The 15,107-nt window shown below is 32.2% G+C and overlaps 1 protein-coding gene across 1 annotated transcript; it reads left to right on the top strand.

Annotated features, from left to right (window-relative positions):
- Window positions 1-368: 368 nt before the first annotated feature.
- On the top strand, window positions 369-14,105 carry LOC108915298 (cardioacceleratory peptide receptor-like; the record flags this gene model as incomplete). Its single annotated transcript, XM_023456372.1, has 5 exons — window positions 369-464; window positions 4,629-4,811; window positions 5,305-5,433; window positions 9,478-9,658; window positions 13,718-14,105. Coding segments are annotated over 5 exons (860 nt in total), but the record flags the coding sequence as incomplete, so codon positions are not given.
- Window positions 14,106-15,107: the final 1,002 nt, after the last annotated feature.

Raw genomic sequence — 15,107 nt, 5'->3', positions numbered from 1 at the left:
GTTTCGAGCGTTTTAGTAGCTGGTTTTGACACATAGGCGATTTTAGACGACGCTACCAGTATCTAGGATACCTACACTGCCGCAATAAGTAGTCTGGCTTGTGGTAAACATTTAATTGGACACCGACTGTAATCAAAATGTATCATAAGAGTTTTTGTTCCCCACTAAACATAAAATAAGCAAAATATTAAGCAAAAAATTATTCGATCGATCATTAATAATCACTTTTAAAAAACTGACGACTGAATATCGATGACAATGACCAACAAGAACAACAGGAAATAAATCAATATGTTGCTATATCATTAGACTAGAATATTGTCATGTAAAATATTGTTGTTTGCATATTTACCTTTTCTTTATTTCAGGGAAACGGGCCAGAGCGCTGGTGGTAATTGCGTGGATGCTCAGTGTGCTCTTTGCGACGCCTACTATTTTTCTTTTCGAAGAAAAACCCATCGAGGGTAAGTGAACAGTATGAGCGACTAAGGTTTTAAATAATAAGGGATGAAACGAAGTATGCACGCGTAATAATTTGAACATAAATATTTTATCTATATTAATCCTGAGATATTCCAGAGATTCCAAGTCTAATACAATAAGGGGATAGTTTTGTAATATAGGAAATATTTCGGGAATTTATATTAAGTTTATATATTCTAGGCTAGACAACATTTTTTTTTGTACTCTCTCAATGAGAGTTCCGAAAACATGGATTCCATTATTTCATACTGAAAATACTGTGCGACCAAAAATTTTATGAAAGTGTATCAAAATGCTAGAATATTGTTAAGATGTGGAATTTGTCCAATCAGAAATACTTATAAATCCACACCAGGCAAACCAACTCGTATCAAAAATGTATCATAAATGATCCTGATTTTTTCGTTTTATCATAAGGTATTTTAATCAAAAGCTTTGATGCTAATTCATCTGTATCATTCAAATTTAATTGATACAGGCAACACCAAATATTACGGGAACCTAAATAGGAAAAACTAATATCTAGACATTTTAAAATTTTCACATCAATTCGATTGTAATGAAGAACTAATATTGTTTGCAATTTCAGAAAAAATAGTGCTTACCTCGTAGTAAAAGTGCAGGACCTTTTTCGAGTAAAAATTTTATTTATGCTTGGTCTACAGTCATTTATTGTGCGGACGTATCTAAACAATTTTAGACCAGCGAAATATTTTAGAGCAGAACCAACAGTAAACTCGCCTTTTCTTGTACACCTATGTGCCTGGATGTCTGGAATTGTAGATAGTTACAGAATAAGCTGTAATATGAAACTGTAAAATGTTTAGCTGAAGCAGCAATTTATGTTCGTGTTGTCTTCAGGTTTCTGCACATGTATAGAGAATTCTCAGCTACATACCACCGACTGTAAAAGTTAATACTCCCAGTTCTTTCCAGAACCGAAGCTGACGCCATATTTATGGCAGTTTTATGAACTTTTCGCGTTTCTTTCTAATACATCCTCCATTATTTACGACTTCACCCTTAAACCCCATTATTTTCTTATGGGNACACACTGTAAATTGAATGAGTATGTACTGAATCTAAATAAAAAGGTAATAAACTTTTTGCTAAGGCAGATGTGTTTCTTGAATATTTTTTTCAATTATAGTAGTAAAATGAGTGATAGTGAGTTTTTACACTTTTCCTAAACGATTTGCCTGAAAATATTATAGTATTGTCATTGAAGCTAAAAATCAGCTGTAACCTCCGAATTCTTTTAAAGCTGCATGGATTTGCATGAAAATTTAGAATAAGGCTCATCTTAGGCTCAAGTTCCAAAGTGACATAAGCCCGATTGACGCTTTTTGTTTTTTAGGGGGAAAAACTACCCCTAAGTGAAAAAAATTGAAAAAAATAAGTTTTAAGCATTTTATTTATAAAAATCTTGTTCAAGCACAAAAATTAAATTATGTTCCATGTTCTCGAACATGTTTTATGATATATTTGATCTTTTCGACCCTTTATTTAACCCTTAAAAACTACTCCTATGCAAAAAATAATGATAAACAATTTAAAGATTTGGAATGATTAAATTGTGCAATTATTTAAAATAAAAGTTACCTTATAGCTAATAAAAGAATTTGTTCCTTTTCAACCCCTAAAACCACCCCTGTATTGACAAAAAAGTTAAAAAATTACTTTTTGAAAGCTTGGAATGCTTTAACGGTACAATTATTTATAATAAATATTCTCTCATTGCTTATGAAAGAATTTGTATCTCATAACACTTTTCAACCCTTATAAATCACCCCTGTGCTAAAAAAATGATTAAATCTTGGAATGTTATAATTGTGCAATACTTTAAAATAAAAAATTCCTTATATTGTTTATGAAAGAATATTTTACTTTTGCCATTTTCAACTCTTATAAACTACCCTTTTACCAATATTAATGTAAAATATTTTTATTATAATCGATTTTTAAATATAATCAATCATAAAAAAAATTGCTACGCTGCATATAAATAATCACACTAAATTTTTTTACTTATTTTATTTGTATAATATAATATATAATATATAAAAATGAGAAAGCCTATTTTGCTCCGAAAAAATGTCATTGGTTTTTTTACCATAACTCGGTTAATTTTGAAGCTATAGTATCCTACAAAAAAGCATTTTAAGGATAATTTCAGGAGCTGTAAGATCGTTTGCATATAAAACCTTTTAAGTCCTTCGTTTTTTTAAAGGAAAGGATCGAAGGGCTCGAGACAGGTAGTTTTTTCACTAAAATGGATACTTCAAGCGGCGATATCTCCTTTATTTTTTCTGCTATAGGAATAAAAAAAGCAAAATATTTGTTGAAAAAAAGCTACATTTTTGTTGTCTGTTATTTTTTACGTATCTTTCATAGTTTCAGAGTTGTTATATAAATAAGGCAATTTTTTTTGAATAATGAAAAATACGTTTTCAAATTTACCGTACATTATTCAAAAAATACGCATTCTAAACCGGTCTAACTTCAGGATCGTATGAAAAACACTAAAACAAAACTAATTGTAAAGGGTCTACGAATAATTTTAATTCTGATGGAAATGGTACAGCGTTTACTGCTCATTTTTCCTTAAAAAATATGAGCAACCCATCTGTTTTTGACGATAACTCCTTCAATTTGCTCTAATTATCTTTTATAAGTGCTCATTTTGAAGGTCTTTTTGTGTACTACAGAAAACTCCAGGAGCGTTATACACGTAAAATTAATCCTTTTTCCGTTATTTGACGTTGAATACATCGATTCAACTATTCCCGCCAAAACAAGCTCCCTTCCACTAACCATATTTGTATATGACGTACAACACTTTTTAACAAACGATTTTCTTTGTTTATTTATAAGCTACATTTTTGTTCACTAAAAATTTTTTAATAAAATGCTTAGTTTTTGAGTTATTCGCGAAAAATTCTTTAAAAAAGTGTTTTTTTTTTCACTCAAAATTCCAAGTTTTCAATCGTGAATAACTAAGAAACTATTGATTTTTGAAAAAAAAATCCGCCCACGAGAAGGGTGTCAACGCCTAACAGGGTGAAAGCGTCAATCGGCGCTATGTCACTAATGTTCATTGACCTTTTCTCTAACAATCTGCCAAATTTCAAGTCGATTGGTTCAGTTTCAAAGAATTTGGAGGTGAAAAGTTTCCATGATATTACTACAGATTTTAATACTCTTTTTGCTGATCGACATGACACTTCCGTAGTGATCTTATTTGAAGTAGATGAACTCTATATTTTTACTAACTACATTTATCCAGAGTTTAGTAAAATGGTACAAAATATGGATTAATAGTTAATTTAACAAACATTTAATATATCAAATTTCTTTACTCGTGGGATTTCTCTTCAATTTTCATTTAATTTTCGTTTTGAAATTAAAGTTACAGTTTTTCCGGAAAATAGTTATTGAAATGTATTGTAAAATTTTGACACCTTTTGCACCAGAAGAAGTTAGTAATTACTGTTATTAGCTTGTTTGATTTTCGTTGATCCTGTTAAATAAAATCAATACATATTTTTTTGACTTCAAAAATTATTATAACAAAACAGGTCTGTCATTTACTATACCTGAATCCTCCCAGAAAAAATCTAATTTATGAAAAAAAATACTGTCACTTATTAATGTTATACAGACTAGAACATTGGTTTATGCATGATGGAGCACCCCCTCAATTTAAAAATATTGTTAGACTTTTTAAACCACCAATATCCAAACAATTGAATTGAAAGCTCACAACTTTGTCCTCCACGATCACCAGACCTCAACAAATTTGACTTCTTTCTTTGGAGAACTTTAAAAGAATTTGTGTATTTCTCGCCAGTTGCGTCTCGAGCAGAGAGAACTTTAAAATCTATCAGAACCACTTGAGAACGCAACAAAATATGAAAAAGGCGTTTCAAAATGCATAAAAATTCTTCAAATTCGCTGTTAAATACATTAAAATGGTCCGAAATATCATCAAAATATTTAACAAAAAGGTAGAAGAGTATCAGAAGTAGAGTTAGATCAGCCTATTGGGACTCCCGTTACAGTATGCCCATTCGTTGCAAAGCACCCTGCATAGTTACCTTTAAAAATCAGTTTAAGAAATAATTCGCTTGCGGTATTCTTTCCAGACATCCCCCAGTGCTGGATAGACCTAAAGCAGTGGCAGTGGAAGGTCTACATGACCTTGGTGGCTCTGGCGCTGTTCGTCGTCCCCGCGCTCATCATCAGCGCTTGCTACGCAGTTATAGTTTGCACGATCTGGTCCAAGAGCAAATTGCTGATCCCCGTGGGACACATCCCGATCCGGCAGAGTGAGTGAATTCTATTAGCTAGTCTGGGGTGAGCGCGAAATTAATTCATAATCCCGATTTGCCCCGAAAAATACTTCGGAAAGTAGATTGGAGAGTCCTTGTAATCCTGAAATAGCGTGTACCAAATTTTAATAGTATAATTTCTGTCAGCCTTGTTACAGTATTTAAAATAAGGTTGTTTACGAAATTGGAGATTTGTTTTTTATGGTAATTAAGAAATTAATTATGGAAGGAAGAAGATTTTTTTTTTTTCATCATTTAGTTCTATACTGCAAATTAGAGTTACTTTAAAAATTAATTTCCAAGTTTGTAAACACACTTAAGAATTTATAATTCGAACTTTAAAGGTTGAATTAACATCTAAATAAATGAATTCTGAGAGTAGTTATTAGAATGCTTGTGCTACAAAGAGCTTTAAAAATGTTTCTTTTGCTACTGTTGCCAATTTCTTAAACTGAAAGATTTTATTAATATCTTTCTGTTTGGTCTGTAGGTGAGGACCACAGAGACAGGCCACCCAGGAGTTACCACGAAGACCATGACAGCCGTCGTGCCAGCTCGAGGGGAATCATTCCAAGAGCCAAAATAAAGACTGTTAAGATGACTTTTGTCATTGTATTTAGTAAGTTTACAGAAAAGTTTAAAGTAACGACACTGTCAGTCTGAAATCATTGCAATTTGATTGTCTATTCACACGTACTGATACACTTCAATATCGAAACAATACGACTTTCTTAGAATCTCAATCGACATTAGTTGCATCTTAGATTGTTGGAAATTACCGAAGTTAAATAGAGTAGAAATATTTGGCCATTAGGTTCAGTCTTGTAGAAATTTGGAAGAGGAGATTTAAGTGACAAATTCTGGAAAGGCAAGTGTGTACAGTGTACAGTCTGTCCAAGATAAGGATGGGATAGCATTATGATTTAGGAAACGGTAAGAGATACGAGGTAGCTCAAATTAGAAAAAAGTTGTGTTTTTTTGTACTTAACAATATGCCGTTTTTATTTTTCTGTCTATTTGAAAACGAATTTTAAAATAAATTGCATATTTACAGTGCCACTTTTTTCGCTCTATCCAATGGCGCCAATATTTTTGCAATCCGACGTTTCGTCTTCGAGGGGCCACCATCAGGTAAATTTTTTTAAATACGTCGCTGCTATTTTTATGACAAAATGTAAAATTATTTTTAATTCTGAATTAGATAATATTACTATTGTAATAAAAAGGGTTTTAGCTTGTTTTAGCATTTATCCTGAGTACGGTTCTGAACGTTTTCAAAATATATATTGGAGAAAGTCATAACAGTATAAAAGTCAATACAGCATAAAATATCCAACAATTTTTTTAATCAATAATTTAAAAAAGTTGTATCTAATAAAAAAAATAATACGAATTTATGAAATGCTTTATTATTCCTAATTAGTATTGTTAATAGTAGTAGACATTGTTGGAAATTTTGAGCTGCATTGACTTTTATACTGTCGTTATGACTTCCTCCAATAGATATTTTGAAAGCGGTCAGAGCCGTACTCAGGAAAAATTTCAAATGATAGCTAAAACAAGCTAAAAACCTTTTTAAGCGATTAGAAAAATTAATATCATCTAATTCAGAATTAAAAATGACTAGATTTTGCCAGAAAAATAGCAGCGACGTATTTAAAAAAATAACCTGATGATGGCCCCTCGAAGACGAAACGTCGGAGTGCAAAAATTTTGACCCCATGGGATAGAGCGAAAAAAATGGCAATGTAATTATGCAATTTATTTTTAAATCCGTTTTCAAATAAAGCTTGAAAAAAATAAAACGATTTTGCAAAATTTCGGGTTTTTCCGGATATCTCCGGAACTACCTGGAATTTTAAAACTTTTAAACGGCATATTGTTAGGTATAAAAAAACACAACTTTTTTCTGATTTGAGCCACCCCGTAACTTTTACCGTTTCCTAGATCCTAATGCTATCCCATCCTTATCTTGGACACACTGTATAGCTTAGGAAATGTAAAATTATGCAAATTATTCTAGCAATGAATTTATAAGACATAAAATTAGTATAAATTACAGAAAGAAAACTAAATTATTCCAAAATACAGAATTTCTGTTCAATTTTAATATTCCAAAATTATTTTCAAAAAGTTGTTATCGTTAATTTTTAATGTAAAATAAATTTATCAGAAAATTAACGAGGGACAAACCGCTGGTCTAAATTTTGTTAATTAATGCCCATTTTGCATTTAATGCTCTTAAATTTTTGAATAATGCTCTTTTTTCCACGGTCGGGAGTTGAAATCAGTTTCTATGACATCAAAATTAAAACAGAAGTAGTCGATTATTCCCAAGGGAGTATAATGCTCCCAAGGGAGTTTACATTATGGAGAACGTTTTTCATGCAAAAAAAAGATAACATTGAAATTATTTATTGACATTTAAATTAAATGTTACATTTGTACAATTTTCAAAATTAATATTAGAAGGAATATTACTTTCGCTTACATTTACAGTTTTTGTGATTGCGCTAGTAGTGGTACCTACTAAAACCTGATTAGCAATTTTGGTCTTATTTTCAATGGAGTTCTCGACATAACCCTCAGCGACTGTCGTTGATTTCCAACCAGCATGACGCTTTATTGTCGTGATATCCACACCAGCATCTGCCAGTAATGTCGCTGAAGATCTTCGTAAGCAGTGACCAGTATAACATGCAGCATCAGGTAATTTTAAATACGAAGCTACTACACTCGGAATTTTTCCCATGGTATTCTTGCCAACTGGCTGCGAACTACATTTTCCTGCTTTGTAGTACAAAAAAAGGCGCTTATGCTTGACGTGGGGAGGACGAAGGGACAGGTATTTTCGAAACAATTCAAGCATATTTCCCACATCGGTAACCACAAAGGTTCGTGGAATCTTTGTCTTAGTGTTTGGAATTTTTACAATCAAGGAAGAGCCTACATCCTCAATATCATCTACAGTTAAATTGACTAGTTCATCAGTTCGACAAGCTCCGGCAATCCCCAGAATTAATCCAACCTATAAAAAATCAAAATACTTAATAATTGAAATACCTAACAACAAAAGTAATCTTACCTTAATCATTAAGAATTCTTTGTCATCTGCACTTGATAGAAAACGGTCGATTTCACCCTTTGTCAATATTTTCGATTTTTTCGCTTGATATCCGTCACCGGTTCTTTTCAAAAATGCGATCAGCTTGGGGAATTTGCTTATATCTATGTTGTCGTAAATTATCAAGCATGACTTAACCATAGAATATTGCGCCCATAATGTGGAAGACTTGTAATTCTTTGCATTTTCACTGAAGTATGCCAACAAAACATTCTCGCTGTATACTTGAACATTTTTCTCGGCGCACCACTTTTTGAACCGATTGTAGGCTATATCGTATAAAGATCTTGACTTCGTAGGCAGCAAATTGCTTATTGCAATATTTGCAGCCTCCACAATCTCTTCCGACTCACAATTATTCATTGTGCACTAAACAAACTTTAAACTAAACCAAACTAGCACCTTAATTTGACAATTCTTTTTGTTTGTTTATTTTGTAGTTATGACAATAACTCAACGACTACTAAATAAATGCTCAAATCCGAATACAATAATTCTGGTGCTACTTACTTCATAATGACAAAATATGTGTTTTTAAGTTAATGAGACCGTGGAAAAAATAGTATATACCATTCGGGAGAGATGCTATTTTGTCCTCGGTGCATTGTAGCCCTCGGGCTTCAAATTGCACCTCTGCCAAAATAACGCATTTCTCTCCCTTATAGTATAATGTACTATAATATTGTCAAATGTCTATTGAACAGATATTAGCTATATTATCTTTTATTGTTGCTGCAGTCTTTAACTATACAAAAATAAGTGTGTCTCATAATTTTACATTACCAAAAAAGTTAATACGATATTGGAAATAATAAATAGAAAGAACCCATTGTCTTTATGAATACGTGAGCTCAGTCAAATTGGGTGAAATTGTGGTAAGTTGTTGGTTTTGTGATACTGACCTCCACAGTACTTGAGTCCGAAAATCAACTCTTTCCTACTTCTAAGTCAGTTCTGCTGATGATGAACTGCAAAGTACCATGTGTACAATAAAAACAGTAACTTTTGTGATATGATAACCAACAACTTACCACGATTTCAGTCAATTTGACCGAGTTCACATTGTCATAAAGACGGTGCAGGTCCTTTAACAACTGACAGCCATTTTACGAACGATACTTTCTTATCTATTTTATTGACAGCAATGTTTCAATACATCTGAAACTACAGATGGTGCCACATTCGAAAAAGTAGGGCCACTTCTGATCTGGTTCTTTTCTATCCCTAATTTTGTCACAGATATTTACAGGGTTTTCAACTTACTTGCACTTTTGCATACTTTATTATCTGAACTGATGGTAAATACAAATGAAGAAGTTAGTGTGAGTGAGTGCAAAGTTACAATTCACTATTTTACGGGGTTAGAAACTGCTTTGGTATATTTGATCCAGCAATGTTGAAGCGTTTATATTTCAGTCGTTATATTTAAAACTTTGACGATGATATTAAGCTTCGCATTTGATTTCTGGGGGATGTATTTGTATGCAATGAACCGAATGAGACTGTCGCGTTAGATTAATACTGCCTGGTGATTTTCAGTGTTCGTAGTCTGTTGGAGCCCTTACATAGTATTCGATCTGTTGCAAGTCTATGGTCACATTCCAAAAACGCAGACGAACATCGCCATAGCAACCCTCATACAGAGTTTAGCACCGCTAAATTCAGCCGCTAATCCCGTTATATACTGCCTTTTTTCCACGCACGTATGCGGGAACCTGAGGTGAGTGACGTTTGACTAATTCGACACGTCGATTTGCCTTTTGGCCTGCATGACATGACATTAATTTGCATACGAAAATTGTATGTACGTATTGTATTTTCTTTTCAAATTTACTTTTATAAAAATACAGTTCTGTTTTATAGAATGAAAGCTTTGGTTGTCTGATACTGCGCATTTGTAGTAGAAATATGCGCTGTTAAATTAAACATGTTTAATTGTCAAGTAACAGTTAAGTTTGTTAAAAAAAATAGTAGTATCATAAAATGGGCTTTCATGAAAAACTTCTTGCAGTTTGCAGTGCAACCTTCTATAATAATCTGCTTTCTCTGTTATTTTCAATAACTTATACAGAGTGTGCCAATTAACACTCCCGTTGTCAATATCTCCGAAATGAAGAAATTTATTTTAGGTTCGGAGCAAGTACATAGCTGTTGATGGGCAATTTTGGAAGAAAAATGGGACCTACTCTATTTTCATCCAATTAATTTATTTGCAAACATGCGTTACAAATTATATACAGGGTGTGCCATTTTAACACTCCCGCTGCCAATATCTCCGAAAAGAAGAAACTTATTTTAGTTCTGGAAATTGGAGTTGTTAGGTCCCTCGAATAGCTTCAAATTGTAGTTAGAACTATTAGTTCAAATCTTTCTGTATAGATGGCGTGGCAATAATAAAAAAATTTTTGTTCCCTCGTAGAAATACAGTCCATCTGAAAGATCGTAAAATTTGGAGTAATTTTTGCAATGTAAAGTTTTTCCCTATATTTACTTGTTTCCGTGATATGTCGACTTCAATATGCAATGTGTGATATAACAGGGAAATCTATTATTTTATTTAAATCGCACTGAGACGAAATATTCTTTTAAAATATGTTATAATGGTTTTATTCACATCAAATACTAACAAACAATAAATTATAAAAAAAAAACGAATAATCAACTACAGAAAAAAATGTACAATGGTAAATCTTATAATGGGAATTTTATCAAATGTTATTAAAAAATACAATCATAGGTGGCTCATGTCATTTGTTTAAAATAAAACAACGACAGATGACATATATTAGTTATCCAATAATTACAGTTTTATCAGTTTGCGTCTTTTAATTTAACTATACTAGTTATACGATTTATCATTGTACAAGTTTTTTCTGTAGTTGATCCTTTGTTTGTTTATAATTTATTGTTTGTTAGTTAGTATGTGGTGTGTATTAGAAAAAACAACTGAATAATGGAAATCATTAAATTAAATAATTTTTTTGAATGAAACACCCTATATATTAGTGCATACTTAGCTTCGTTAAATTTTTCTCTTTTCAAAAATATATATAATATGTTACTGTTTGATTCAGGACGTTTTGACATATTTCAGTTTAAAACTGTTTTTGAAAAAACAGGAGGGAAATTTATGTCTGACAGATCGCAGTGGCTATGAACGAGGCACGCGGAACAAACAAATGACTTTGACAGAAGTTTATTTATAATCATTAATTTATTTCCTATAACAAACTATTTTAACAAAGAAATAATGTTTAGTGAGAACGAAAAATTTGAATTATAAAAATTCATATAAGAGCTAAAATTTTTGTATTAAAAACCTTTTTTGTAATTTCAATAATAAACTCACAATATGTTGTCAGATTATAGTGACTAATCCTGTACAGAAGTTGATGTATAAAAAAAGAACAGAAACAAAAAAGGTTATGCAGTCAAGAAAACTGAGACGTTTTTAAAAAGAAAAATTTTAATCCTTATTAATTTATTCTGTTTGATCTTTGATTTGGTCGCCTCAAAGAGTAAATTCTAGACGATTTTATAATATTGTGGGGTATGGAGCTCTTGGTATTTGTATCTATTATTGGGCTTTATTGTTTCATTTGTATAAAAAAAAAATTGAGATCATTTGGGGGGCGTTGATCGACCCCCATAGGCCCCTTTGGATCCGCGCCTGTCCAAAGAGAAGCTATATACTTTCTAAGAAATTAACGCATTTATAACCTTTTTTTAGATTTATATACCTATGCAGGGTGATTTCAAAGTTGGGACATTTTTTTTTATTCTTTTAGAAAGATAATTTTACCAAAACTCGCTTATAAAGTAACAGAGTTAATTCAAATTTAAGTATGGTCTTGACTATGGGGCGCCATTGACACGGAATCCAAGAGGAAGAACATTTAAAATATCAGTACATAATGTTCTGCTACCACAGCCTTTATAAATGATTATACGCCGTAGGCAACCAACACTGCACGATTGGCAGTAAAAGTCTCGAAATCTTAGCGGCGCCAGTTCTAATGATTCGTTTACAATGAACAATGACAAACCGTTGCGTCTACGCTTGAGATAACGCGGTCGCCGATTGGTTCGATAAAATGTCGTGAAAAGTTACTCCAATCAAAGTTAGCTTATTCTTGTAATTTTTTATTTTTCCAAAATTTAATAGGGTCGTTTCCCATATTATTGTTTTAATGATTTCGTTATTTTATTTCCAAACCTTTCTTGAACGATATCCTGTTGCTACTTCGCTTACAATGAAATTATCTTCAATGCGCATGCATAGTAATACTGATATAATTTTAGTTTATTAATTACTATAAAAGTCAATATTCTATTTTAAATATATAAATTCTATAATTCTATTAGTTTGTCACTTGGGGTCTGAAACTTCTTAAATAGGTATTTCTAATATTGCCAAAATATCGCGATATTTAAGGTCATGACAATGAAGCCATTTTTTTGGTACCTTATGTCCAAAGTATATAAGGTCGAAAATGGATCTAGTAAAAATATTGAATATTGAATATTCTTCATGAGAATGTGAACTATGGGTTTGCCTATTATTTGGCGTATGTGACGTCACTACTAAATAGGTCTATACAGAGAAGTTATCCCCTCTCTGCCTCTGTCGAATCAGTACCTACGTCATCATCTACTATTTCGAGGAATCCCAATGAAATATGAAAAACAAAATAAATAATTTTACTATTTATTGACTCTATTTTATAAATACCTTATGTTTGTATAACATTCTATATTGAATTTCTGGCGTTTTAGACAGTAAGACAATGTTAGAATAAGTAGATCCATCTAGAAAGTGACGAAGCGTCATGCTAAACTAAAGAAGATTCCTTTAATTTTTCGCATTGAAAGATCAAGGAGAACATGTAAACATCAGAAATTGTACCTTTTCCTTTTTGTCCAGTAAATTTGTAAATATATTCAATAATTGTGATTAATGCATGTGTTAATAGTTTGTTAAAAGCATCCTACGGGGTGCGATTATGTTTATAGTACCTTACACGATTTTCTGTATGTTCAACAGTCGTAAAAATTTTTTTTTCCTTATTTTAAATGCATTTTCATTATCATTATACTCTGAAGAAAACTTATTTAACTGGTTTATTGTTTCTAACTTGCTTAGATATTCTAAAATGTTGGACAAAAATTGCGCATATAAACGAGGAAATAACCTTATTGCCAACGCGATTGAAATAAAATTACTGTTTAAAATAAAACTACAGGTCACACGGCGTTTAATCATTTGTAAAGGCTCTGTATCAAAGAAGATACATTTTAATTTGAGATTTTCTAATGTATAAAATATCAAGGATAATAAATATCTCTCTGGGCACAGTGTCCAGTTGCTATTGACAGAATTAAAGAAAATTGACAAGAGTTCACGTGTTAAATTTTCATTTCTGTCGCCACAGATTCAATTTCAATGAAGAAAATGTCATATTCAGCAGATAAATTCCCCCCTCTTTTGTACCACTAAACGCCGCCCATAATCCTGACATCTTGTTTCGATGGTTGTATCAGCGAGCATACTGTACCTGCTCTGTGGTTGTATTCACTACCCCGGCGGGTGCATGTGTAAATCTACTGTGGAGAGCTAGTCCGAGCTCTGAGAGTGTGTGTGAGAGTGAAATTTGGCCATATTATTTTCTGTTCAAGATCAACTTTGACAATTTAGCTTTGAAAAATAACATTTTTATGAATATGTCGAATGCAACCTATGTTTGTCCCTATAATCACAATTATACACTTTTTTCTGTAGATGCTGCTCATTTCTAAAACATTTAACCTTCGATCCATGCAGAAAAATCCCGCCCTTCACCTGGATCTCCAGCTGTCTGTCCGTGTGTTTTCCCGCCGTGGACGGCTCAACTTCCTGCTTCCTGTTCGGGTCTAGGGAGGCAGCGGGAACCGTCACCACCACTCTGACGCAGTCCTCCAGGAGGTCGGGTTCGGCCGCTTCCCTGAGGCACACCATCAGGCTGCAACCGGCGCTGCACAATAGCCATAAGGTCGCCATTTCCGTCGTCTAGTCAATATGTTTAGTGTACTTTTGTATATTTTGTATTTGTAGCTGTGGAAAAGGATGTGTAAGGAAAGTCGTTGGTGTCATTGAATTTCTGGGTTTACTGCTCGAATAAAATATAATGTAATGGGTACTTTCCATGGAAAACATTTAAAGTCAGTATAATAATTTGTACTTCATTACCAAATTGATAATTTGGTTTTCGAAGGTTTTCGAGTACCGAATTCTTCACAGTCCTTTTGATTAACATAATGATTTGATTATTAACTTCGGGGTGTACACTTCAGGTCACTTTTAATGATTCAATGCTTTAAGGAAACTATTTTAATTTTGTTGAACATGATTAACACTAAAATGTCCAAACAGAAGAATATTGATTGATTAACAGATAAACACACTTAACAAATTCACTGGAGCAATAGACCAAACAAGATAAATACCTACTGAATTGCAAAAATTAAAAAGTCAAAACATTTTCTATCACAATCTTTAATGTAACTTTCTAAAGCAAATAATTGTTTGTCAGTTACAATATTGATCTAATTAAATCATTTGCACTTATTTTTTCTTTACGGTTACACTATTTTATTATAAATTATGGTTCAATTTAAAAATTAAAACGTGTTTGTGTAATATGCGTTGTTAGACCACCAGTTAAAATTAAGATTGAAAGTCCTAGATGGCGACTCTCTTATAAAATCCCTGTCATTATTTATTTTGATATCTAGATGCTCTAGATATGGTTTTTTGTCTTTTCATCTGTTACAATTTGAAAATGACAAAACACATCCAGAGTATCTAGATGTTAATATGGAACTTGCTTGCTTAAGGGAGTCAGGGGACTAGTAATCTAATATTTGCCTTTCTAACTTCGATTGGTTGCTTGCTAAAAATAATTACAGATTACTACATCCAAACACAAAATCATTTCGATATTGCAGGGACCTCTTGTTAGTCAATAGATGACCTTTACCAAAATGACGATAGATGTCGCTACCCCATACAAGAGCAATTGAAATTTTGTTCTTAAAAAATCATTTACAATTTAATATTCGTCTTGTTTAGTTCATTGTTCAGTGTTTTTATTTTTTAATAAATTCATATTCAAATAATCCTGTCCTGCAAT

Source organism: Anoplophora glabripennis, unplaced genomic scaffold (genome assembly GCF_000390285.2).
Source record: "Anoplophora glabripennis isolate ALB-LARVAE unplaced genomic scaffold, Agla_2.0 scaffold1443, whole genome shotgun sequence".
Lineage (NCBI taxonomy): Eukaryota > Metazoa > Arthropoda > Insecta > Coleoptera > Cerambycidae > Anoplophora > Anoplophora glabripennis.
This window is presented reverse-complemented; position numbering and strand designations above follow the sequence as displayed.